The sequence below is a fragment of the Vanellus vanellus genome (genome assembly GCF_965231255.1).
Source record: "Vanellus vanellus genome assembly, contig: HAP1_SCAFFOLD_1741, whole genome shotgun sequence".
Lineage (NCBI taxonomy): Eukaryota > Metazoa > Chordata > Aves > Charadriiformes > Charadriidae > Vanellus > Vanellus vanellus.
In genome coordinates, this window is record NW_028128230.1 from 1 (window position 1) to 24,354 (window position 24,354).

General features: G+C 67.8%; 1 protein-coding gene across 1 annotated transcript in view; it reads right to left on the reverse strand.

Moving 5' to 3' along the window:
* Positions 1-1,506: 1,506 nt before the first annotated feature.
* The window catches only part of LOC309684646 (cadherin EGF LAG seven-pass G-type receptor 2-like), a gene marked incomplete at both ends in the record, with an annotated part of 28,378 nt that continues 5,530 nt past the window's right edge, over positions 1,507-24,354 (reverse strand). Inside the window, 22 exon segments of the mRNA XM_082500517.1 lie at positions 1,507-1,749; positions 1,883-2,088; positions 2,759-2,908; positions 3,048-3,136; positions 4,903-5,033; positions 5,121-5,243; positions 6,892-7,018; positions 7,940-8,016; positions 8,107-8,219; positions 9,219-9,393; positions 10,108-10,308; positions 11,520-11,646; positions 12,908-13,075; positions 14,315-14,564; positions 15,696-15,839; positions 16,598-16,781; positions 17,730-17,939; positions 18,022-18,116; positions 19,724-19,825; positions 21,712-21,895; positions 21,974-22,094; positions 23,794-23,935. Of these exon segments, the coding sequence (XP_082356643.1) occupies positions 1,507-1,749; positions 1,883-2,088; positions 2,759-2,908; positions 3,048-3,136; positions 4,903-5,033; positions 5,121-5,243; positions 6,892-7,018; positions 7,940-8,016; positions 8,107-8,219; positions 9,219-9,393; positions 10,108-10,308; positions 11,520-11,646; positions 12,908-13,075; positions 14,315-14,564; positions 15,696-15,839; positions 16,598-16,781; positions 17,730-17,939; positions 18,022-18,116; positions 19,724-19,825; positions 21,712-21,895; positions 21,974-22,094; positions 23,794-23,935 (3,362 nt within the window).

Here is a 24,354-nt window from a genome sequence, read left to right on the forward strand (position 1 = left end):
GGGGGATAAAAAAAACCAAGACAGATGGATGCGTGATGGGGGGGGGCGAGGTGGGTGCCAGGGTCCCCTCCGCTCCCACAGCACCCAGCGCTCGCCCCCCCGGGGGGGGGTGGGTGTGGGGTGGGGGGGTTGGGAGTGGGGAGGGGGGTGTAGAAGACCCCTTCCCCCCCCCCCCTCCCCCCCCCCCCGCGGGTTAATGGAGAAAATTAAAAAAACAGAAATCTGGGCGATGCGGGGGGGTGGGGGGGGCGGGGAGGAGAGAAGAGGGAGGGTTAGTGCCCGCGGGGAGGCTGCCCCCCCCCCCCCTCCCACCCCCACCCCCCACTGCCCACCCAACGGGCACCCAATGGGCCCCCTCAAACCCAACGGGCACCCAACGGGCACCCTTCCACCCAATGGGTGACCAACAGGAACCATGGCACCCAACGGGCACCCAACGGGCGCCCTTCCACCCAATGGGTGACCGACAGGAACCATGGCACCCAACGGGCACCCAACGGGCACCCTTCCACCCAATGGGTGACCAACAGGAACCATGGCACCCAACAGGCACCCAACAGGCACCCTTCCACCCAATGGGTGACCAACAGGAACCATGGCACCCAACGGAGCACCCAACAGGCACCATGAGCTGATGGGCACCCAACAGGCACCCTCAAACCCACCGGGCACCCAGTGGGCACCCAATGGATGTCCTCAAACCCAGTGGGCACCCGAGGGGAACCCCTGCACCCGATGGACACCCATCAGGCACTCCGGCACCTAACAGGCACCCAAGATCCACCCTTAGCACGCTATGGGCACCCAAGAGGAACCCTGGCACTCGATGGGCACCCAATGGTCACCCTTGAACCCAATGGGCACCCAACGGGCACCCAAGAGGGACCCTGTCCCCCAGTGGGTGTCCAATGAGTACCCTGTGACCTGATGGGCACCCAACGGTCACCCTTGATCCCAACAGACACCCTTGAACCCAATGGGGATCCACTGGGCACCTGAGAGGAACCCTGGCTCCATATGGGCACCCAAGAGTTGCCCTTGCACCCGATGGGTGCCCAACACCCACCCTTGAACCCCACAGGCACCCAACGGGCACCCAAGAGGGACCCCTGTCCCCCAATGGGTGTCCAATGAGTACCCTGTGACCTGATGGGCACCCAACAGTCACCCTTGAACCCAACAGGCACCCAACGGGCACCCAAGAGGGACCTTGTCCCCCAATGGGTGTCCAATGAGTACCCTGTGACCTGATGGGCACCCAACGGTCACCCTTGAACCCAACAGGCACCCAACGGGCACCCAAGAGGGACCCTGTCCCCCAATGGGTGTCCAATGAGTACCCTGTGACCTGATGGGCTCCCAATGGTCACCCTTGAACCTAATGGCCACCCAATGGTCGCCTGAGAAGAACCCTGTCCCCCGTTGGTCACCGGTTGGTCACCCTGGCACCCCGTTGGTCACCGGTTGGTCACCCCGTCACCCGTGGGGCCCCCCGGGACCGGGCACTCACTCGGAGCCGGAGGAGTCCTCATCCACGGTGCCGGCCTTGATGCTCATGGCGATGGGGGTGACGGCGCTGAGCTGCTCCTGCAGGCTCTGGCGGGGGCGGGGGGCGGCGGGGGGCCCCCCCCGACTGCCTTCGCTGCCCGAGGAGGCGCCGGTGCCCGCGGGGGGGGGCGGGGGGGGCCCCAAGCGCTGGGTGCTGCCCCGCTCGCTGATGGGGGGCAGCCCCTTCTTCTTCAGGGATGCCTATGGGGTGGGGGACACCACCCAAGGAGGTTAATTTTTTTTTTTTGGGGGGGGGTGGGGGTGGGTGTCCCAGCTTTAAGGTGCCCCCCCCCCCTCCCCACCCCTATTTTTGGGTGGGGGGCACCTCCTTACCTTTGTGGGGGTGGGGCAGGGGCAGCAGCGGGGGGTCCCTGGGGAGGGTTTCGCCGTTAAGGCGGGGGGGGTCGCCGCGGGGGGGCCCTTCGCCCCCCCCGGTTTCCACCCGCAGCGTTTCGGGGCCACCGGGCCCCTCGCTCTCACTCGCCGTCGTCACGAACTCCCCCGGCCAGTACGGTCGCCCCGGGGCCACCGGGCTGTCACCTGCGGGCAAGGCGGGGGGGGGCGGGGGGGCTGCTAAGGAGAGGGATCCCCACCTCCCCCCCCCCCCAAACCCCACTGGGTGCCCCCCATCAGAGCCCCCCAGACTGGGTGAGGGACCCACTGGGTGCCCCCCCGGTAAGGTGGAGAGGGTGAGGGACCCCCCCCCCCCCCAAACCCCACTGGGTGCCCCCCATTGGCATCTCAGACTGGGTGAGGGGACCCCCCCCTCCCGCTCCCCCCATCCCCCGGGGTGTCCCCCCCCCAGCACCCAGCCAGAGCAGGGGGACCCCCTGCACCCACTGGGTGCCCCCCCATTGGCACCCTGAACACAATGCCCCCCCCCCCCCCCATACCCACTGGGTGCCCCCAGAGAGGGTGAGCCCCCCCCATACCCACTGGGTGCCCCCAAACAGGGTGAAGGACCCCCCCCACCCCACTGGGTGCCCCCCCCCCCCCCCCCATCACCACCCCATCCAGGGCGAGGGACCCCCCCTGAGCCCACTGGGTGCCCCCCAACCACACACAGACAGGGCGAAGGACCCCCCCTGGGTGCCCCCCCTCGCACCCCAGACAAGGCAAGCCCCCCCCCCCCCCCATACCCACTGGGTGCCCCCAGAGAGGGTGAAGGACCCCCCCCCACCCCACTGGGTGCCCCCCAGGCTGGCATTACCGGGGGTGGGGGGGGGCAGGGGGGGTCCGGGCAGGGGGTCCCACCCGGGGGGGGGCCCCTCATCTTCGCTCTCGGAGGAGTGAGTGGAGCCGTAGGAGCCGCTCCGGTCATCCTCCAGCGACAGATCACTGTCCGAGTCCGTGTCATGCTCTGGGGGGGGGGGGGGGGGGGACACATACACACAGCTCAGGGGGTCCCCGGGGCCACCCCCACCCGCCCCCCCCCCCCCCCCCCCCAAACCGGCGCCGGCTGAGGCCGCGCACACTCGTGTCACGGGTGATGGCCGTACCCTCCGGCCGGTCCGGCGTGTCCAGGCAGAGCCCCCCCGGCTCGGGCAGCGCCCGCCGCCCCGGGCTGCCCGCCAGCCCCGAGTCCTCCCTGCGGAGAGGGGACAGCTGCACCCAGCGGCACCCGCGCACCCCGGCACCCCCCGGCACCCCCCGGCACCCCGTCATCATGCCACCCTGTCATCACGCCGCCCCAACGCCCTGCCGCCCTGCCACCGTGTCACCATGTCACCCCGACACCCGAACACCCCGCCACCCTGTCACCGTGTCACCCCGACACCCAAACACCCGAACACCCCGCCACCCTGTCACCATGTCACCCCGCCACCCTGCCACCCAAACACCCTGCCACCCTGTCACCGTGTCACCCTGACACCTGAACACCCCGCCACCCTGTCACTGTGTCACCCCAACACCCTGCCACCCGAACACCCTGACACCCTGTCATCATGTCACCCCAACACCCTGCCATTGTGTCACCCTGACACCCTGCCACCCGAACACCCTGCCACCCTGTCACCATGTCACCCCGACACCCAAACACCCTGCCACCCTGTCACCGTGTCACCCCGACACCCTGCCACCCAAACACCCTGCCACCCTGTCATCATGTCACCCCAACACCCTGTCATCATGTCACCCCGACACCCTGCCACCCAAACACCCTGCCACCCTGTCACCATGTCACCCCGACACCCAAACACCCTGCCACCCTGTCACCGTGTCACCCCGACACCCAAACACCCTGCCACCCTGTCACTGTGTCACCCCGACACTCTGCCACCCACTGGCACCCCAACACCCTGTCATCATGTCATCATGCCAACCCAGCACCTTGTCACCCCAACGCCCTGCCACCCTGTCACCCTGCCACCCCGTGTCACCACCCGGCTACCACGCTGCATGCCACCATCACCCCATCACCCTGCCACCATGCCATCCCATCACCCCACCACTATGCCACCATGCTGCCATGCCACCAACCCATCACCATGCCACCCTGCCACCCTGCCACCACACCACCCTGCCACCATGCCATCCCATCACCCCACCACCCTGCCACCCTGTCACCCCAGTACCCACCACCCTGCCACCATGCCACCAACCCATCACCCCACCATCCCGTCACCCCAGCACCATGCCACCCCACCACCCCGCTGCCGTGCCACCAACCCATCATCATGCCACCCTGCCATCCCGTCACCCCAGCACAATGCCACCATGCCACCATGCCACCAACCCATAACCCTGCCACCATGCCATCAACCCGTCACCACACCACCTTCATCCTGTCACCCCAGCACCATGCCACCCCGCCACCATGCCACCAACCCATCATCCTATCACCCTGCCACCCCGCCACCCCACCACCGTGCCACCAACCCATCGCCACGCCACCCTCATCCTGCCACCCCACCACCATGCCGCCAACCCATCGCCACACCACCCTCATCCTGTCACCATGCCACCATGCCACCAACCCATCGTCCCATCACCATGCCACCCTGTCACCCCACCACCATGCCACCGTGCCACCAACCCATCACCACGCCACCCTCATCCTGCCACCCCACCACCATGCCGCCAACCCATCGCCACGCCACCCTCATCCTGTCACCATGCCACCATGCCACCAACCCATCGTCCCATCACCCTGCCACCCTGTCACCCCGCCACCCCACCACCGTGCCGCCAACCCATCGCCACGCCACCCTCATCTTGTCACCCTAGCACCATGCCACCATGCCACCAACCCATCGTCCCATCACCCTGCCACCCCGCCACCCCACCACCATGCCGCCACCCTGTCACCGTGCCACCCCGCCACCCTCCCCGGGCGGTGTCCCCGGGCGGTACCGCCGCACGAAGGGGATGTAGCTGTGGTGGCTCTTGCCGGAGCGCGCGGTGCTGTGCAGGGACCCGCTGGAGCCGCCGGTGGGTGCCGGGTACAGCCCTCCCGCCACGTAGGTGCTGTCGCAGCCGTAGGCCTGCCGTGGGGACACCGCGGCCGGGGTGGGTGGCTGTCCCTCACCCCCCCGGGTCCATCCGTGTCCCCCCCCGGCTGTGGCACTCACGGGGGTGAGGGTGGACTTGGTGGCCATGGCGGGGTCGGGGCTGCGCCTGCGGGTGCAGCTCAGCCGGAGGCTCCTCCGCACCTCTTTGCTCAGCACCACGCAGAAGAGGAAGATGAGGGGGCCCTGGGGTGAAGTGGGGGGGGGGGGGGACACGTGGGCATGGGGGGCGCAGGGGGAGTCTGCCAGCCCCCCCCCCCCCCCTCTGTGCACTGCAGGGGACCCCACCGGCGCCCCATACCTACTGGGTGCCCCCCCATCGGCAGCCCAAAATGGGTGAGGGTCTCCCCCCATACCCACTGTGAGCCCCCCCCGTTGGCACCCCAAACTGGGTGAACCCCCCCCCCACGCCCCCACCCCGGGTGCCCCCCCGTTGGCACCCCAGATATGGCAAGGGACCCCCCTGCCCGCTGGGTGCCCCCCCGTTGGCACCCCACACTGGGTGAGGGACCCCCCCCCCATACCCACTGGGTGCCCCGGATGCTTTGCACCCGGGGGGACCCCCCCCCCGAAATAGGTGAGGGACCTCTGCTACCCACCAGGCACCCACCAGGAGCTATAGGGTGCTATAGGGTGCTATAGGGCCATAGGGATGGAGGGGACACAGAGGAGGAATGGGGTAAAGGAGGTGTAGGAGTATGGGGGCACAGGGAGGTATAGGGGCCATGGGGGGGTTATAGGGCATAGGGGCACGGGGAGGTATAGGGGCCATGGGGGGGTTATAGGGCATAGGGGCACAGGGAGGTGTAGGGGGCAGAGGGATGCAAATGATAAAGGGGCTGCAGGGGGGTATAGGGGGTGTGGGGAGGTATAGGGACGTGGGGAAGTATAGGGAGCAGGTATAGGGGGCAGAGGATATAGGGAGGCACAGGAAGTATTGGGGTTGGGGGGGCAAAAACTGTGTAGGGGATGTGGGGGTAGAGGGGGGAGGTGTGGGGGGGCATGGGGGGCACAGGGGTAGGGGGCTATGGGGGGCACAAGGGTATGAGGACACAGGGGTAGGGGGGCTATAGAGGGCACAGTGATGGGGGGGCAGAGGGGTAGGGGGCTCTGGGGGGCAGAGGGTAGGGGGCTCTGGGGGCACAGGATTAGGGGACTATGGGGGGCACAGGGGTATGGGGTCAGAGGGGTGGGGGGGATATGGGGAGCACAGGGGTATGAGGACACAGGAATAGGGGGCTATGGGGGGCACAGGGTACAGGTATGGGGTCACAGGGATAGGGGGCTATGGGGGGCAGAGGGGTATGGGCTCACAGGGGTGGGGGGGCTCTGGGGGGCAGAGGGGTATGGGGGCAGAGGGGTAGGGGGCTATGGGGGTCTCAGGGGTACAGGTATGGGGTCACGGGGGTAGGGGGCTATGGGGGGCAGAGGGGTATGGGGGCAGAGGGGTAGGGGGCTATGGGGGTCACAGGGGTATGGGCTCACAGGCATAGGGGGCTCTGGGGGGCAGAGGGGTATGGGGGCACAGGGGTAGGGGGCTATGGGGGGCACAGGGGTATGGGCTCACAGGCGTAGGGGGCTATGGGGGGCACAGAGGTATGGGGGCAGAGGGGTAGGGGGCTATGGGGGGCAGAGGGGTATGGGGGCACAGGGGTAGGGGGCTATGGGGGGCACAGGGGTACAGGTATGGGGGCAGAGGGGTAGGGGACTATGGGGGGCAGAGAGGTATGGGGGCACAGGGGTAGGGGGCTCTGGGGGGCAGAGGGGTATGGGGGCACAGGGGTAGGGGGCTCTGGGGGGCAGAGGGAGGGGGGCTCTGGGGGGCGGCGGTGACCTGGAGGCAGTTGGAGACGGCGAAGAGGTAGTGGAAGAGGAGCGCGTCGCTGTTGACGGCGAGCAGGGCCAGCAGCCAGGCCAGGCTGGGCAGCGCCAGCACCACCGCCGCCGTCTGCAGCCCGGAGCTGGGGACACCGCCGTCACCCCCCGCCCGCGCCCCCGCCACCCCTGGGTGCCGCGCACCCTCCCTGTGTCCCTGCCGCCCACGCGCCACGTCTCTCCACCGCTGCCACCCAGGGGCACCTCAGCGCTCTGTGCCACCCAGGGGTGGCCCTACACCCCCCGGCCCCCCGGCACCTATGGGTGCTCCAGCATACAGTGCCCCCCTGCCACCCATGGGTGCCCCAGCCCTACATGTGCCCCCGCCACCCATAGGCACCCTGTGCCCCACGCCACCCATGGGTGCCCCCGCACACAGTGCCCCCCCCCACCAGCCAGAAGCATCCATGCACCCTGTGCCCCCCTGCCACCCATGGGTGCCCCAGCCCTACATGTTCCCCTGTCACCCATGGGTGCCCCAGCCCTACGTGTCCCCCTGCCCCCATAAGCACCCTGTGCCCCCCTGCCACCCATGGGTGCCCCAGCCCTGCATGTCCCCCTGTCACCCATGGGTGCCCCAGCCCTGCACATCCCCCTGCCCCCATAAGCACCCTGTGCCCCCCTGCCACCCATGGGTGCCCCAGCCCTGCATGTCCCCCTGTCACCCATGGGTGCCCCAGCCCTGCACATCCCCCTGCCCCCATAAGCACCCTGTGCCCCCCTGCCACCCATGGGTGCCCCAGCACCCAATGCCCCCCCCACCATCCAGAAGCATCCATGCACCCTGTGCCTTCCTGCCACCCATGGGTGCCCCAGCACCCAATGCCCCCCCGCCACCCATAGGCACCGTGTTACCCCCCTGCCACCCATGGGTGCCCCAACACTCAACGCCGACCCCTGCCAGCCAGGAGCACCCATGCACCTTGTGCCCCCCTGCCACCCGTGGGTGCCCCATCCCTCCATGCCCCCCCGCCACCCATGGGTGCCCCGCCGCCCCGCTGACTCACGCCGTGCCCTTCTTCTCGAAGCCCTGCGGGGTGCTGCAGGTGGCCCTGGCCGCCAGCACGAGGAAGAAGATGCTGACCTGCGGGGACAGGGGGGTGAGCGGGCGGGGGGGAGGACGCGCCGCCGTCACCCATGGGTGCTGCCCCCCACCCTTCCCCCCGCTACGCACGGCCACGGCGCAGGCGATGGGTCCCGCCAGGCTCCAGACGAGGCTGTCGTGGATGGAGAGCCAGCAGAAGTCGGGGTTGCCGTAGCCCTCGGGGTCCAGCCCCACCGCCAGCCCTGCGGGCAGCCACGGCTCAGGGGCGGGGACAACACCACCACACCCCCCGGGGGGGCGGGGCTAACCGCCGAGGGGCGTGGCTCGCCGCGGAGGGGCGGAGCTAAGGCAAGCTGGGGCGTGGAATGGCACGCGGGTGGGGCAGGGCTGGGGAAGGGGGGATGCCCTGGGGGCGGGGCTACGGCTCTAGGGGCGTGGCTAAAGTAGTAGGGGCGTGGGTATACTGCATGTGGGCGGGGCTGTGCCCCTGGGGGCGTGCCTAAGAACCTGGGGGCGGGGCTAAGGCTCTAGGGCATGTCTAGAGTTGTAGGGCGGGGCTATGCTGCATGTGGGCGGAGCTGTGACCTTGGGGGCATGTCTAAAATTGTGGGGGCGGGGCTATGCTAGTTGGGGGCGTGGCTATGCCCCTAGGGGGTGTCTAAAGTTGTGGGGTGGGGCTATGGTGCATATGGGCGGGGCTATGCCCCTAGTGGCGTGTCTAGAACAATGGGGCGGGGCTATGCTGGGTGGGGGCGGGGCTATGGCCCTGGGGCATGTCTAACACCTTGGGGCGGGGCTACCCGAGATAAGGGCGGGGCCATCACCCTGGGGGCGTGTCTAAGAAGTTGGCCAGGGCTCTGCTCTCAGGGGCGGGGCTATGCTGCTGGGTGGGGCTCCTTTTGGGGCGGGGCTATGCTTTTGGGGGTGGGGCTGTTGAGCTGGGGTGGGGCTCTGGGGCGTGGCTATGCTCCTGGGGGCGTGGCTATATACTCAGGAACAGGGCTGTGCTGTTGGGGGCGGGGCTATGGTCTTTGGGGGCGGGGCTATGCCTGGAAATGAACCCCCACCCTACACAAAGCTGATTGGGGAGGGGGTTCAGTGGGCGGGGCCAAACCCTACAGGGGGGCGTGGCAATGCAGAGGGGGTCGAGTGAAGCAGAGGTGGGGGCCTGGGGGTGGGGGGGAGGCTGCAGGGGGCGGGGTCAGGGACAGGGGGCGGGGTTAGGGTGGGCGTGTCCTCACCGGTGATGAAGGCGGGCAGCCCCCAGCCCAGCACGTGGTAGAAGCGCATGGGGCCGCGGTCGACGTGACGGGGTTCGCTGCGGCGCCGGTAGAGGTGCAGCCCCTCCAGCAGCGCCCAGCCCACCGCGCTCATGTAGAGGAACTGCAGCAGGATGGCCACCACCGTGCACGCCAGCTGCGCCGCCCGCGTCACTGCCACGCCCCCGCAGCCACGCCCCCCAGCTCCGCAACCCCGCCCCCCCTCGCAGCCCCGCCCCCCCGCCCCCGAAGCCCCTCCCCCCCTCTGCACAGCGCTGCCCACGCAAACCACATGCACTCCCTCCCCCTTCTGCGGCCCCGCCCATGAAAGCCACACCCCTTCCTGGAATCCCGCCTCCCCCCACTACCACCCCACCCCTAGAGCCACACCCTATTTGGGAGTCCCACCCCCTTTGGGAGCCACACCCACATAGGGAGCCCCACCCTTTTGGAGAGCCCACCCCCTCTTCGAGACCCCACCTCTTTTGAGGCCACACCTCCTGGGAGCTCCACCCCCTTTGGGGCCCCACCCCCTTTGAGGCCCCACCCCCTGTAAGGACCCCACCCCTTTGAGACCCCGCCCTCTTCTAGAGCCCACCCCCTTCGAGGCCCCACCCTCTGAGAGCTCCGCTCCTTTGAGGGCCCCACCCCTTTAACAAGCCCCACCCCATTAGAGGCCACGCCCCTTTTAAGACCCCCCCACCCCTTTAATAGGCCCCACCCCCCGAGAGGCCCCACCCCCTTCACCCCATCCCGTTAGCCCCACCCCAGCAGCCGCCTCCCCTCCGGGCTCCCGCAGCCCCTCCCACCCCGAGCCCCACCCCATCAGGCCCCTCCCACCCACCCCCCCCCAAGCCCCGCCCTGGCGCACCGGGAGGTCGGCCTGGTTGATGCCGAGGAGGAAGACGAGCTGGGCGAGGAAGAGGGCGGTGGCGGCGTGGCGGCGGATGCAGTGGCGGTTGGAGCGCGGCCCCCGCAGCCCCCCCAGGGCCAGCACGGCTAGCAGGAGCCCCGCCAGCCCCACCCCCAGCGAGCCGTAGGTCAGCGCCGCCAGCGGTAGGATCTCCCCGTTCTGCCCCACGGCGGCAGCGTCACGACAGGCCCCGCCCCCCCCTCGAGACACGCCCCCTCCCGACAAAGCCACGCCCCCCCCGGCTAAACCATCCTCCCGCCTTATGGGGACATACGGACTGGTCCTGCCACTGGGAAGCCCCGCCCACAATGCCACACCCCCGTGGGGTTCGGCCTATGGGAAACCAGCCATCAGCCCCGCCCCCCCGGGAGCCCCGCCCACCCTGCTTGACCCCGCCCTATTGGGACTCCACCCACCCTGCTTAGCTCCGCCCCCTCGAGACCCGCCCTCCCTGCTCAGCCCTGCCCTATTGGAACCCCACCCACTCTGGCCCCACCCCATGGGAACCCCGCCCTCCATGCTTAGCCCCGCCCTATTGGGACTCCACCCATGCCACTCAGCCCCGCCCCATTGGAACCCCGCCCACCATGCTTAGCTCCGCCCGCCATGCTAAGCCACACCCCATTGAGACTCTACCCATCAACCCCCCACCCTCCTTGCTTAGCCCCGCCCCATTGGAGCCCCGCCCCATTGGAGCCCCGCCCACCCTGTTCGGCCCCGCCCCTATGGGCACCCACCCCTCTACCCCGACCCCACCCCACGTGACCCCTCCCCTTCTACCAAGCCCCGCCCACCCCTTGTCCCCTCCCCCTTACCACAAGCCACGCCCCTTCCACCTCCCAGCCCCGCCCCATGGCATGGCACCCCCAGCCGTGTCCCCCGTGTGCCCCCTGTCCCCGCGTCACCCCATGCCCCAGTGTCCCCCAGTGTCCCCCAGTGTCCCCACCAGTGTCCCGCCAGTGTTCCCCAATGTCCTCCCAGTGTTCCTCCAATGTCCCCACCAGTGTCCCCATCAGTCTCCCCCAGTGTCCCCCAGTGTCCCCACCAGTGTCTTCCCCAGTGCCCCCCCCAGTGTCCCCATCAGTGTCCCCATCAGTGTCCCCACCAGTGTCCCCCAGTGTCCCCCCAATGTTCCTCCAATGTCCCCCCCAGTGTCCTCATCAGTGTGTCCACCAGCGTCCCCATCAGTGTTTCCGCCAGTGTCCCCCAGTGTCCCCCAGTGTCCCCCCTAGTGTCCCCACCAGTGTCTTCCCCAGTGTCCCCATCAGTGTCCCCATCAGTGTCCCCCCCAGTGTCTCCTCCAGTGTCCCCACCAGTGTCCCCCCCAGTGTCCCCACCAGTGTCCCTCCCCAGTCTCCCCAGTGTCCCACCTCGCGGCGGGAGATGTCCATGAGGACGGCGAAGCTGGTGAGGTGGTGGCACTGGCAGCTGACGTGGCTCCGGTTGCGGAAGACGACCTCGCAGCCCCGCGCCGACCAGCCGCCCGCGCCGCCCGCCCTGCGCGGCACCCTCAGCCACCGCCCGGCCACCCGCGCCCCGGGGACACCGCCCCGGACACCCACCGCACATGGGGACACCACCCAGACACCCACCGCGTATGGGGACACCGCCCCGGACACCCACCGCGTATGGGGACACCGCCCCAGACACCCACCGCACATGGGGACACCTCCCTGGACACTCACCCCACTGGGGACACCCATTGTCACCCTCAGCCACCAGCTGGGACACCTGCCCCCCCGGGGACACCACCCATGGACACCCACCCTAGCTAGGGACAACCCCCATGAACACCCGCCCCATCTGGGGACACCCATTGTCACCCTCAGCCACCACCTGAGACATCCACACCATCTGGGGACACCCAGTGTCACCCTCAGCCACCGCCCCAGGACACCCGGTCCCCAGGGACACCACCCAGGGACACCCACCCCATCTGGGGACACCCACTGTCACCCTCAGCCACCATCCAGGACACCCGCCCCAACTGGGGACACCATCTGGGGACACCTACTCATCTGGGGACACCCACCGGCACCCTCAGCCACTGTTCCGGGACACCCACCCTATTTGGGGACACCACTTGGGGACACCCAACACACCCGGGGACACTGCTCGGGTCCCCTCCCACCGCCCACCTGTGACACCAGGGTCAGGACTGCCACCCCACAGCTATGTCCCCGTGCTACCACCCGTGACACCAGGGACAGGGATGCCACCCCACAGCCCTGTCTCCATGTCACCTACTAGGACAGGGATGCCACCTCAATGCCCTGTCCCTGTGTCACCCACCAGGATCTGAGCTGCCTGGCATGGCCCTGTCCCCATGTCACCTACCAGGACAGGGATGCCACCCCACACCCATGTCCCCGTGCCACCCACCTGCACCACGGATGCCACCCCACAGCCCTGTCCCCATGTCACCTACCAGGACAGGGATGCCACCCCACACCCATGTCCCCGTGCCACCCACCTGTACCAGGGATGCCACCCCACAGTCCTGTCCCCATGTCACCCACCAGGACAGGTCTGGGCATGGCCCTGTCCCCATGTCACCCACCCATGGCGTCCAGGGTCACCTCCACACCCACGTGCCACCCCATCCCTGCCCGTTGGGTCACCCACCCCACCCCATCCCCATGTCCCCATCCCTTTGCCGGGGGCGTCCCCATCCTGATGTCCCCCGTCCCTTTGCTGGGGGTGTCCCCGTGTCCCCCATGTCCCCCCCTCCGGGGGTGTCCCCGTCCCCGGGGCTCACAGGAGGGAGTGGTTCCAGAAGACGCAGATGGGTTTGGAGCGCTCCTGTGTCTCCAGCAGCCGGAACTGGAGGGTGATGGGCTTCGCCAGCGCCCGCGGTGCCCGCGCGCCCCCCGCGTGCACGCTGATGCTCACCACCGGCGTGTTGATGACGGGGCGCTTGGGCACCCTGGGGTGCAGCGGGGGCAGGGTGCCCTCTGGTCATCTCCCCCCCAACCCCCAGGGCACCCTGCCACCCGTCTCGGTGCCCCGCTGTGCCCTGGCACCCCATGGCCACCCTCCCACCACCCTCTGTCCCCACCCCTGGGCACCCCACGGGCACCCCACTGCTCCCCCATCTCCCAGCACCCCACAGATGCCATCCCCTGCCCTGGCACCCCACGGGCACCCTCCCTGCCCCCTATAGCCCCCTCCTCGGGTACCCAGTGGGCACCCAACCCTGTTGACCCCACCTCTGGGCACCCCATGGGCACCCCACTGCCCCCCATCTCCCAGCACCCCACAGATGCCCTCCCTTGACCTGGCACCCCATGGGCAACCTTCCCAGCCCCCGTGCCCCCACCCTTGGGCACCCCACGGGCACCCCACTGCTCCCCCATCTCCCAGCACCCCACAGATGCCATCCCCTGCCCTGGCACCCCACGGGCACCCTCCCTGCCCCCTATAGCCCCCTCCTCGGGTACCCAGTGGGCACCCAACCCTGTTGACCCCACCTCTGGGCACCCCATGGGCACCCCACTGCCCCCCATCTCCCAGCACCCCACAGATGCCCTCCCTTGACCTGGCACCCCATGGGCAACCTTTCCAGCCCCCGTGCCCCCACCCTTGGGCACCCCATGGGCACCCCATTGCTCCCCCATCTCCCAGCACCCCACAGATGCCATCCCCTGCCCTGGCACCCCACGGGCACCCTCCCCGTCCCCTATAGCCCCCTCCTCAGGTACCCAGTGGGCACCCAACCCTGTTGCCCCCACCCTTGGGCACCCCATGGGCACCCCCCTTGTCCCCGTATGTCCCAGCACCCCATGGGCACCCTCCCACCACCCTCTGTCCCCACCCCTGGGCACCCCACGGGCACCCCACTGCTCCCCCATCTCCCAGCACCCCACAGATGCCCTCCCTTGACCTGGCACCCCACGGGCACCCTCCCTGCCCCCTATAGCCCCCTCCTCAGGTACCCAGTGGGCACCGTCCCTGTTGACCCCACCCTTGGGCACCCCATGGGCACCCCCCTTGGCACCCCATCTCCCGGCACCCCACAGACACCCTTTCCTGGGGGTGCCCAGGGGACACTCCTGTCCCAGCACCCCACAGATGCCCTCCCCTACCCTGGCACCCCACGGGCACCCTCCCAACCCCCTCCCCACCCTCCCCGGTGCCCCCCGGTGCCCCCCAGCCCCGCGGGCACCTGAGGCTGCGCTTGTCGGTGTCGTACTGCTCGGGCAGGAGCCCGGCCAGCGTGCGGTAGATGATGACGCTGGCGATGGCCTGGCCCTCGCCCACCGCCGGGTGACGCTTGTGCCGGGTCACCAGGGGCACCTCCTCCTCCTCCTCCTCCTCATCTTCATCATCCTCTGCTGCCTCTTCATCCTCCTCCTCCTCCTCCTCCTCCTGCCCGCCCGTGCCCTGGGGTGGCTGCCGGTGCCCGGCGGAGGGCTCTGGGGGGGGGACAGACAGGGGGTTGGCACCATGCTTTGCCGCCACCATGGCTTGGCCAGTGTCCCCAACCCTGCCAGTCCCGTGCTGGTGTCCCCAACCCTGCCAGTCCCATGGCCATACTGGGGTCCCCCCAACCCTGCCAGCTCCATCCTGCTGTCCCCAACCCTGCCAGTCTGTCCCATGGCCATAGAGGGGTCCCCCCTACCCTGCCAGCCCCACATCCATGTCAGGGTCCCCAACCCTGCCAGCCCCATGCCAGGGTCACCTCATCCTTGCCAGTCTGTCCCATGGCCATACGGCGGTCCCCCCCAACTCTGCCAGCTCCATCCTGGTGTCCCCAACGCTGCCAGTCCCATCCTGGTGTCCCCAACCCTCCCAGCCCCAGAGCCACACTGGGGTCCCCAACCCTGCCAGCCCCATGGCCATACCGGGCCCCCCCCAACCCTCCCGGCCCCATTCTGGGGTCCCCAACCCTGTCAGCCCCTATAGCCACTCCAGGGTCCCAACCCTGCCAGTCCCATGCTGGTGTCCCCAACCCTGCCAGCCCCATGGCCATACTGGGGTCCCCCCAACCCTGCCAGCGCCATGCCAGGGTCCCCCCATCCTTGCCAGTCTGTCCCATGGCCATACAGCGGTCCCCCCCAACTCTGCCAGCTCCATCCTGGTGTCCCCAACGCTGCCAGTCCCATCCTGGTGTCCCCAACACTCCCAGCCCCACGGCCACACTGGGGTCCCCAACCCTGCCAGCCCTATGCCAGGGTCCCCAACCCTGCCAGCCCCATGGCCATACCGGGCCCCCCCTAGCCCTCCCAGCCCCATTCTGGGGTCCCCAACCCTCTCAGCCCCTATAGCCACTCCAGGGTCCCAACCCTGCCAGTCCCATGCTGCTGTCCCCAACCCTGCCAGCCCCATGGCCATACTGGGGTCCCCCCAACCCTGCCAGCCCCTTCCTGGTGTCCCCAACCCCGCCAGCCCCACACCCATGCCAGGCTCCCCAACCCCACCAGCCCCACTGCCACATTGGAGTCCCCAACCCTGCCAGCCCCACGCCGGGGTCCCCCCACCCCCGCCAGCCCATGGATGCCCTGAGGTCCCCCCACCCCCCCCCGTCCCCTCTCCCCGGCACTCACGCCTGCCCTCGGGGGGGCGGAAGACGCTGTCGGGCAGGATGACGGTGGTCTCCAGGTCGGGGGGCTTCTCCCCCCGCAGCGCCTCGTAGCGCGGCAGCCGGGCGCCCGCGAAGCTGCCCTTGTCCAGTCGCACCACCGACACCACTGCGGCACCGTGTCACCCAGGGGACACCGGCACCCCCTGTGCCCGGCGCCCATGCTGGGTGTCCCCCGGGCTCGCGTCCATGTCCCCAGACACACACACACACACACGCGCGCGCGCGTGCCCGCAAACCTGGCCACACGCGTGTCCCTGGGCACACACGTGTGTCTCCGGGCACACACGTGTCCCCAGCCCTCAGCACACAGGTCACATGCACATCCGTGTCCTCGGGGGCACACGTGTCCTTGGGTACAGGCATGGCCCCAGGCGCACGCATGGCCCCCAGGCACACACATGTTCTTGGTGACATGCGTGTCCCTAAGCACACACGTGTCCTTGGGGACACACGTCTCCCAGGTACACACATGTCCATGTCCCTGGGCAGATGCATGTCCCCTGGGCACACGTGTCCCCAGGCACACGCATGTCCCCAGCACACACGTGTCGCCTGGCACACATGTCCCCCGAGCCCACATGTCCCCCAGGCACACATGTCCCCAGGCACACTCGTGTCCCCTGGGCACAAACACGCTCCCCAGGTGCACACGTCTCCAGCACACGCGTGTCCAAGGGGCATGTGCATGTCCCCAGGCGTATGCATGCCCATGTCCCCAGTGCACACATGTCCCCAGGCACACATGTCCCCAGGCACACACATGCCCGTGTCCCCAGGCACACACGTGTCCCCAGCACACCCACATCCTTGGGCACACGCATGTCACGCACGTGTCCCCGTCCCCGGGGCGGGTCCCCCGCTCACCGATGTTGGGGGTGACGATGGTGAAGGGGCTGAGGTAGGTCTGGGGCATGTTCTGCGCCAGGGCGCTGGCGTAGTCCTCGAAGTGCTTCAGCAGCCAGGCCGTGCCCCCCTCCGTCTGCTGGATCAGCTCCCAGTGCCGCTTGTTACTGGTGTCCAGTAGGGCACTGCCCACCCGCAGCAGGTTCTGCCGGGACGGGCAGGGTTGGCAGTGCTGCCGGCTGCCCCTCACCCTGGCGTCTGGGCACCCACCCTCCCTCCGCCTCGCTGCCCTGTGGGGCTCTGCGGGATGGGGTACCCCGACACTGTCAGCCGCTGCCAGGTATGCTGTACCCCCCCACCCCCACCCCTCCAAAATTGAGGGGGTGCCCATCACCCCGGCATCTGGGCTTCTGCACTAACCCAACCTTGAGGGTGCCCATCACCCTGGCGTCTGACCTCCTTCCCTAACACCTCCCACCCATATGGGTGCCCATCACCCCGGTGTCTTGGCACCTGCACCACCAACCTTGACCCATGAGGGTGCCCATCACCCTGGCATCTGACCTTCTGCCCCAACACCTCCCACCCGTGAGGGTGCCCATCACCCTGGTGTCTGGCCTCCTGCACCACCAACCTTGACCCATATGGGTGCCCATCACCCTGGCACCTGGGCTTCTGCACCAACCCACCCTTGTGGGTGCCCATCACCCTGGTGTCTGACCTCCTTCCCCAACACCTCCCACCCATACGGGTGCCCATCACCCCAGTGTCTTGGCACCTGCACCACCATACCTTACCTATGAGGTTGCCCATCACCCTGGCATCTGACCTCCTGCCCCAACACCTCCCACCCAAGAGGGTGCCCATCACCCTGGTGTCTTGGCACCTGCACCTCCAACCTTGACCCATATGGGTGCCCATCACCCTGGCATCTGACCTTCTGCCCCAACACCTCCCACCCGTGAGGGTGCCCATCACCCTGGCACCTGGGCATCTGCACCAACCCACCCAAGAGGGTGCCCATCACCCTGGCATCTGACCTCCTGCCCCAACACCTCCCACCCAAGAGGGTGCCCATCACCCCGGTGTCTTGGCACCTGCACCTCCAACCTTGACCCATGAGGGTGCCCATCACCCTGGCATCTGCCCCCACCTCGGTGAAGTGGACGTCCTGGGTGGCCGCCAGGCGGAAGCCGCGCTGGGCGCTCTCGTGGCGCAGCAGGCGGTTGGCCAGCCGGTACGCCAGGCGCAGGTCGCTTCCGAAGTAGGTGGCCGTGAGGCGAGTGGCCTCGTGCAGCTGCAGGGCCACCCGCCGCGACTGCGCCGGGTCCAACGCCGACTCGTTGCGCGCCAACCGTTCCGCCTGCCGGGTGGCGGGCGTCAGCGGGGCCGCCACGGGGGTGGCACCGTCCCCGTGTCCCCCGGCCCTTGGGCGGGACACTCACCCAGCCGCGCAGCGCGGCGAAGGCCAGCGAGCTGCAGTTGAAGAGGTTGGGGGGCAGCCAGCCCTTGTGCTCGTCGCAGTGGCGCACCGCTGTGCCTGCGGGGACGGTGGCCCGACGGTGACGCCGCGGCGTCACCACCCCTGCCCTGCTGCGGCGCCGACGCCACCACGTCACCCCACCCTAAGCTCCATGCCACCACGGTGTCACCACAGCCTCATGTCAGCTCTGCCACCGCTGTGTCACCCCTCTTCCCCGTCCCAGAGGTGCCACCATGGTGTCACCCCTCTTCTCCACCCCAGAGGTGCCACCGTGGTGTCACCCCCCTTCACTGTCCCAGAGGTGCCACCATGGTGTCACCCATCTTCCCCGCCCCAGAGGTGCCACCGTGGTGTCACCCCCCTTCACCATCCCAGAGGTGCCACCGTGGTGTCACCCATCTTCCCCGTCCCAGAGGTGCCACCGTGGTGTCACCCCCCTTCCCTATCCCAGAGGTGCCACCACCATGTCACCTCCCTGTACCATCCCAGCCACGACACCACGGTGTCACCCCACCCCAGCTCCATCCCAGCTCTGCCACCGCTGTCTCACCCCTCAGCCCTGGCCCAGAGATGCCACTGTGGTGTCACCACCCCACCCCAGCCGTGCCACCATGGTGTCACCTCCCTGTACCATCCCAGCTGTGACACCATGGTGTCACCCCACCCCAGCCCAGTCCCAGCAATGCCACCGCCGTGTCACCCCCTCTCAGACCCATCCCAGTGATGCCACCACGGTGTCACCAACCCCAACCCATCCCAGCAGTGCCACCATGGTGTCACCTCCCTGTACCATCCCAGCAGTGACAACACAGTGTCACACCCCCCCAGCCCCATCCCAGCTCTGCCACCACCGTGTCACCCCCTGCCCCATCTCAGCACTGACACCGTGACATCACCTCCCCCCCAACACGTCCCAGTGGTGCCACCACCATGTCATCCCCCCTGCCCTGTCCCAGAGGTGCCACCACAGTGTCACCTCCCTGTACCATCCCAACCATGACACCACGGTGTCACCCCACCCCAGCCCCATCCCAGCTCTGCCACCGCCGTGTCACTGCCCTGCCCCATCTCAGCAGTGACACCATGATGTCACCTCCCCTCCCACAATGTCCCAGTCGTGCCACCAGTGTTCCCCCCCCGACCCATCCTAGCAGTGCCACCACTGTGTCACACCTCCCCCTGTCTCAGAGGTGCCACCACACTGTCACTCCCTCGCAGACCCATCCCAGTGATGCCACCGTGGTGTCACCCCACCCCAGTTCCACTCCAGCAGTGCCACCATGGCATCACCCCCCCAATCTCTGTCCCAACAGTGCCACCACAGTGTCACAACCCCTGTCCCAGCAGTGCCCCCACAGTGTTATATCCCCCCCATCCCCCCCCCAGCCCTGCCCCAGAGGTGCCACCATGGTGTCACCAACCCCACCCCATCCCAGTGGTGCCACCACAGTGTCACCCCCCCAGCCCTGCCCCAGAGGTGCCACCATGGTGTCACCAACCCCACCCCATCCCAGCGGTGCCACCACGGTGTCACCTCCCTGTACCATCCCAGCAGTGCCACTGTAGCATCACCCCTCAGCCCTGTCCCACCAGTGCCACCATGGTGTCACCCACCCCACCCCAGCAGTGCCACCGCGGTGCCACCCCCGTGTCCCCCCACCTACCGATGGATCCCTTGGGGCAGGGGGCGGCGGCGGGCAGCCCGAAGCGGGTGCGGGGCCACCAAATGCTGGCCTCGATGGCACGGGGACAGCTGTCGTAGTTGACTGCAGGGCAAAGCGGGGTGTCATGCCGGGGTGACAGCAGGGTGACGCGGGGTGACAGCAGTGGCACCCGGTCACCAGCACGCAGGGGGACAGCAGGGTGACAGCAGAGCAACAGCAGCTTGACACAGGGTGACAAAGGGTGACAAAGGGTGACAGCAGGGTGACAGTGGCATCCAGTTGTTGGCACCCAGGGTGACAGCAGGGTGACAGAGGGTGACAGCAGCGGCACTATGTTACTGGCACCCAGGGTGACAGCAGAGCAACAGCAGTGTGACACAAGGTGACAGCTGGGTAACACAAGGGTGACACAGGGTGACAGCAGCGTGACAGCAGGGTCACACAAGGTGACAGCAGTGGCACTATGTCACTGGCACCCAGGGTGACAGTAGGGTGACACAGGGTGACAGCAAGGTGACAGTGGCATTCAGTTGCTGGCACTCAGGATGACAGCAGGGTGACACAGGGTGACAGCAGTGGCACTAGGCCACTGGCACTCAGGGTGACAGCAGAGAAAATGCAGTGTGACACAGGGTGACAGCAGGTGACAGCAGGGTGACACAGGGTGACAGCAGTGGCACTAGGCCACTGGCACCCAGGGTGACAGCAGGGTGACACAGGGTGACAGCAGGGAGACAGCAGGGGTGACAGTGGGTGACAGCAGTGGCACTGGGTCACTGGCACTCAGGGTGACAGTAGGGTGACACAGGGTGACAGCAGGGTGACAAAGGATGGCAGCAGGTGACACAGGGTGACAGCAAGGTGACAGTGGCATTCAGTTGCTGGCACTCAGGATGACAGCAGGGTGACAGCAGGGTGACACAGGGTGACAGCAGGGAGACAGCAGGGGTGACAGTGGGTGACAGCAGTGGCACTGGGTCACTGGCACTCAGGGTGACAGTAGGGTGACACAGGGTGACAGCAGGGTGACAAAGGATGGCAGCAGGTGACACAGGGTGACAGCAAGGTGACAGTGGCATTCAGTTGCTGGCACTCAGGATGACAGCAGGGTGACAGCAGGGTGACACAGAGTGACACAGGGTGACAGCAGGGTGACACAGGGTGACAGCAGTGGCACTAGGCCACTGGCACCCAGGGTGACAGCAGGGTGACACAGGGTGACAGCAGGGAGACAGCAGGGGTGACAGTGGGTGACAGCAGTGGCACTGGGTCACTGGCACTCAGGGTGACAGTAGGGTGACACAGGGTGACAGCAGGGTGACAAAGGATGGCAGCAGGTGACACAGGGTGACAGCAAGGTGACAGTGGCATTCAGTTGCTGGCACTCAGGATGACAGCAGGGTGACAGCAGGGTGACACAGAGTGACACAGGGTGACAGCAGGGTGACACAGGGTGACAGCAGTGGCACTAGGCCACTGGCACCCAGGGTGACAGCAGGGTGACACAGGGTGACAGCAGGGAGACAGCAGGGGTGACAGTGGGTGACAGCAGTGGCACTGGGTCACTGGCACTCAGGGTGACAGTAGGGTGACACAGGGTGACAGCAGGGTGACAAAGGATGGCAGCAGGTGACACAGGGTGACAGCAAGGTGACAGTGGCATTCAGTTGCTGGCACTCAGGATGACAGCAGGGTGACAGCAGGGTGACACAGAGTGACACAGGGTGACAGCAGGGTGACACAGGGTGACAGCAGTGGCACTAGGCCACTGGCACCCAGGGTGACAGCAGGGTGACACAGAGTGACAGCAGGTGACAGCAGTGGCACTAGGCCACTGGCACCCAGGGTGACAGCAGGGTGACACAGAGTGACACGGAGTGACAGCAGGGGTGACAGCAGGTGACAGCAGTGGCACTGGGTCACTGGCACCCAGGGTGACAGCAGGGTGACAGCAGGGGTGACAGCGACACCCGCTCCCCGCCACCCACCTTCGCAGCCGCCGGCCGTCACCTCGGCGAAGGGGTTGTCGCAGCGGTCGCAGTGGCGGCCGATGACACCCGCCTTGCAGGGACACTGCCCGCTGGTGCCGTGGCAGAGGCGGGAGAGGGACCCGGTGGGGTAACAGTCGCAGAGCAGACAGGAGTCGCTGCCGGGGGGGCGGTAGTGGTTCTCCTGGGGGGGGGGGGGGGTGACACAATTTGGGGGGTGTCAGGGTGGCCCCGGGGGCGGGGGGCGGTGAGGGTGACACACCTTGCAGCGACACTCCCCCGTCGTCTTGTTGCAGTCGGGGTCGAAGCCTTTGGTGACATCGCAGCTGCAGGGGCCGCAGGCGGGGTGGCCCCACCACCCCCGCGGGCAGGGCGGGGCCTCCCTGTGGGGCGGGGCGGGGCGGGGCAGGGCGGGGCTGGGCGGGGCGGGGCGGGCCACTCCCCCGCCCCTCCCATGCCCGCTCCGTCCCTCCCTGCGCCCCCTCTGGGGCTCTCGCACGGGCACCCCGTCCCCACCCGTGCACGCCCACCCTGCCCCTTGCACACCCACCCTGTCCCTTGCACACCCACCCTGTCCCTTGCACGCCCACCGTGGCTATTGCACGCCCACTCTGCCCTCCATGCGCCCACCCTGCCCCTTGCACGCCCGTCACGGCTCTTGCACACCCACCATACCCCTTGCACAGCCATCGTGCCCCTTGCACACCCACTGTGCCCCCATGTGCCCACCCTGTCCCTTGCACACCCATTGTGCCTCTTGCACACCCACCATACCCCATGCACACCCAGCGTGCCCCTTGCACACCCACCGTGCCCTCCATGTCCCCACCCTGTCCCTTGCACACCCACCATACCTCTTGCACACCCACCCAATCCCTTTTGCACCGACCATACCTCTTGCACACCCATCGTGCCCATTGAACACCCACCGTGCCCTCCATGTCCCCACTCTGTCCCTTGCACACCCACCATACCCCTTGCACACCCATTGTGCCCATTGCACACCCACCATACCCCATGCATACCCAGCGTGCCCCTTGCACACCCACCGTGCCCTCCATGTCCCCACCCTGTCCCTTGCACACCCACCATACCCCTTGCACAGCCATCGTGCCCACTGCACACCCACCGTGCCCTCCATGTTGCCCACCCTGTCCCTTGCACACCCACCATACCCCTTGCACACCCACCCAATCCCTTTTGCACCCACCATACCGCTTGCACACCCATTGTGCCCATTGCACACCCACCATCACCCATGCACACCCAGCATGCCCCTTGCACACCCATTGTGCCCATTGCACACCCACCATACCCCTTGCACACCCACCATGCCCTCCATGTCCCCACTCTGTCCCTTACACACCCACCATACCCCTTGCACAGCCATTGCGCCCGTTGCACACCCACCATACCTCATGCATACCCAGCGTGCCCCTTGCACACCCACCGTGCCCTCCATGTCCCCACCCTGTCCCTTGCACGCCCACCATACCCCTTGCACAGCCATCGTGCCCACCGCACACCCACTGTGCCCTCCATGTTGCCCACCCTGTCCCTTGCACACCCATTGTGCCCATTGCACACCCACCATACCCCATGCACACCCACCGTGCCCTCCATGTCCCCACCCTGTCCCTTGCACACCCACCATACCCCTTGCACACCCACCGTGCCCTCCATGTCCCCACCCTGTCCCTTGCACACCCACCATACCCCTCGCACACCCACCGTGCCCTCCATGTCCCCACTCTGTCCCTTGCACACCCACCATACCCCTTGCACACCCAGCGTGCCCCTTGCACACCCATTGTGCCCATTGCACACCCACCATACCCCTTGCACACCCACCGTGCCCTCCATGTCCCCACTCTGTCCCTTGCACACCCACCATACCCCTTGCACAGCCATTGTGCCCATTGCACACCCACCATACCCCATGCACACCCACCATGCCCTCCATGTCCCCACCCTGTCCCTGTCCCTCGCACGCCCACCGTGCCCCCCCCCCCCAGCCCAGCAGGAGGGACAGGCAGGGGCGCCCGTCACACTCGCGCGTGCCCGTCCCTCGCTGCCACCCACTTGTGCTCGCAGTAGGGCCCGAAGTGGCCCTGGGGACACTCGCAGGCGTAGCCGTGCGGGGAGCCCGGCCGGCGGGCGCAGGTGGCCGGGGACTGGCACGGGTTGAGGGCACAAGCGCTGACACAGCTGTCCCCAAAGTAGCCTGGGCGGGGGGACGGGCACGGTTGGGGACATCGCAGGGAGGGGGTGACAGCGGGGAGGGCGGCAGTGTCATGGGGATGGGGGTGGCAGTGCCCTGGGGACAGTAAAAGGCATGGCAGTGCCCCGAGGAGAGTGATGGGGGTGACAGTGACCTGGGGACAGTGACAAGGGGGTGGCAGTGCCCAGGGAGGGTGGCAGTGACCTGGGGACAGTGACAATGGGGTGGTGGTGCCCTGGGGACAATGACAACTGGGTGGCAGTGCCCCAGGGCTAGTGATGGAGGTGGCAGTGCCCAGGGAGGGTGGCAGTGCCCTGGGGACAGTGATAGGGTGTGGCAGTGCCACAAGGATAGTGATGGGGGTGGCAGTGTCCTGGGGACAGTGACAAGGGGGTGGCAGTGCCCAGGGAGGGTGGCAGTGA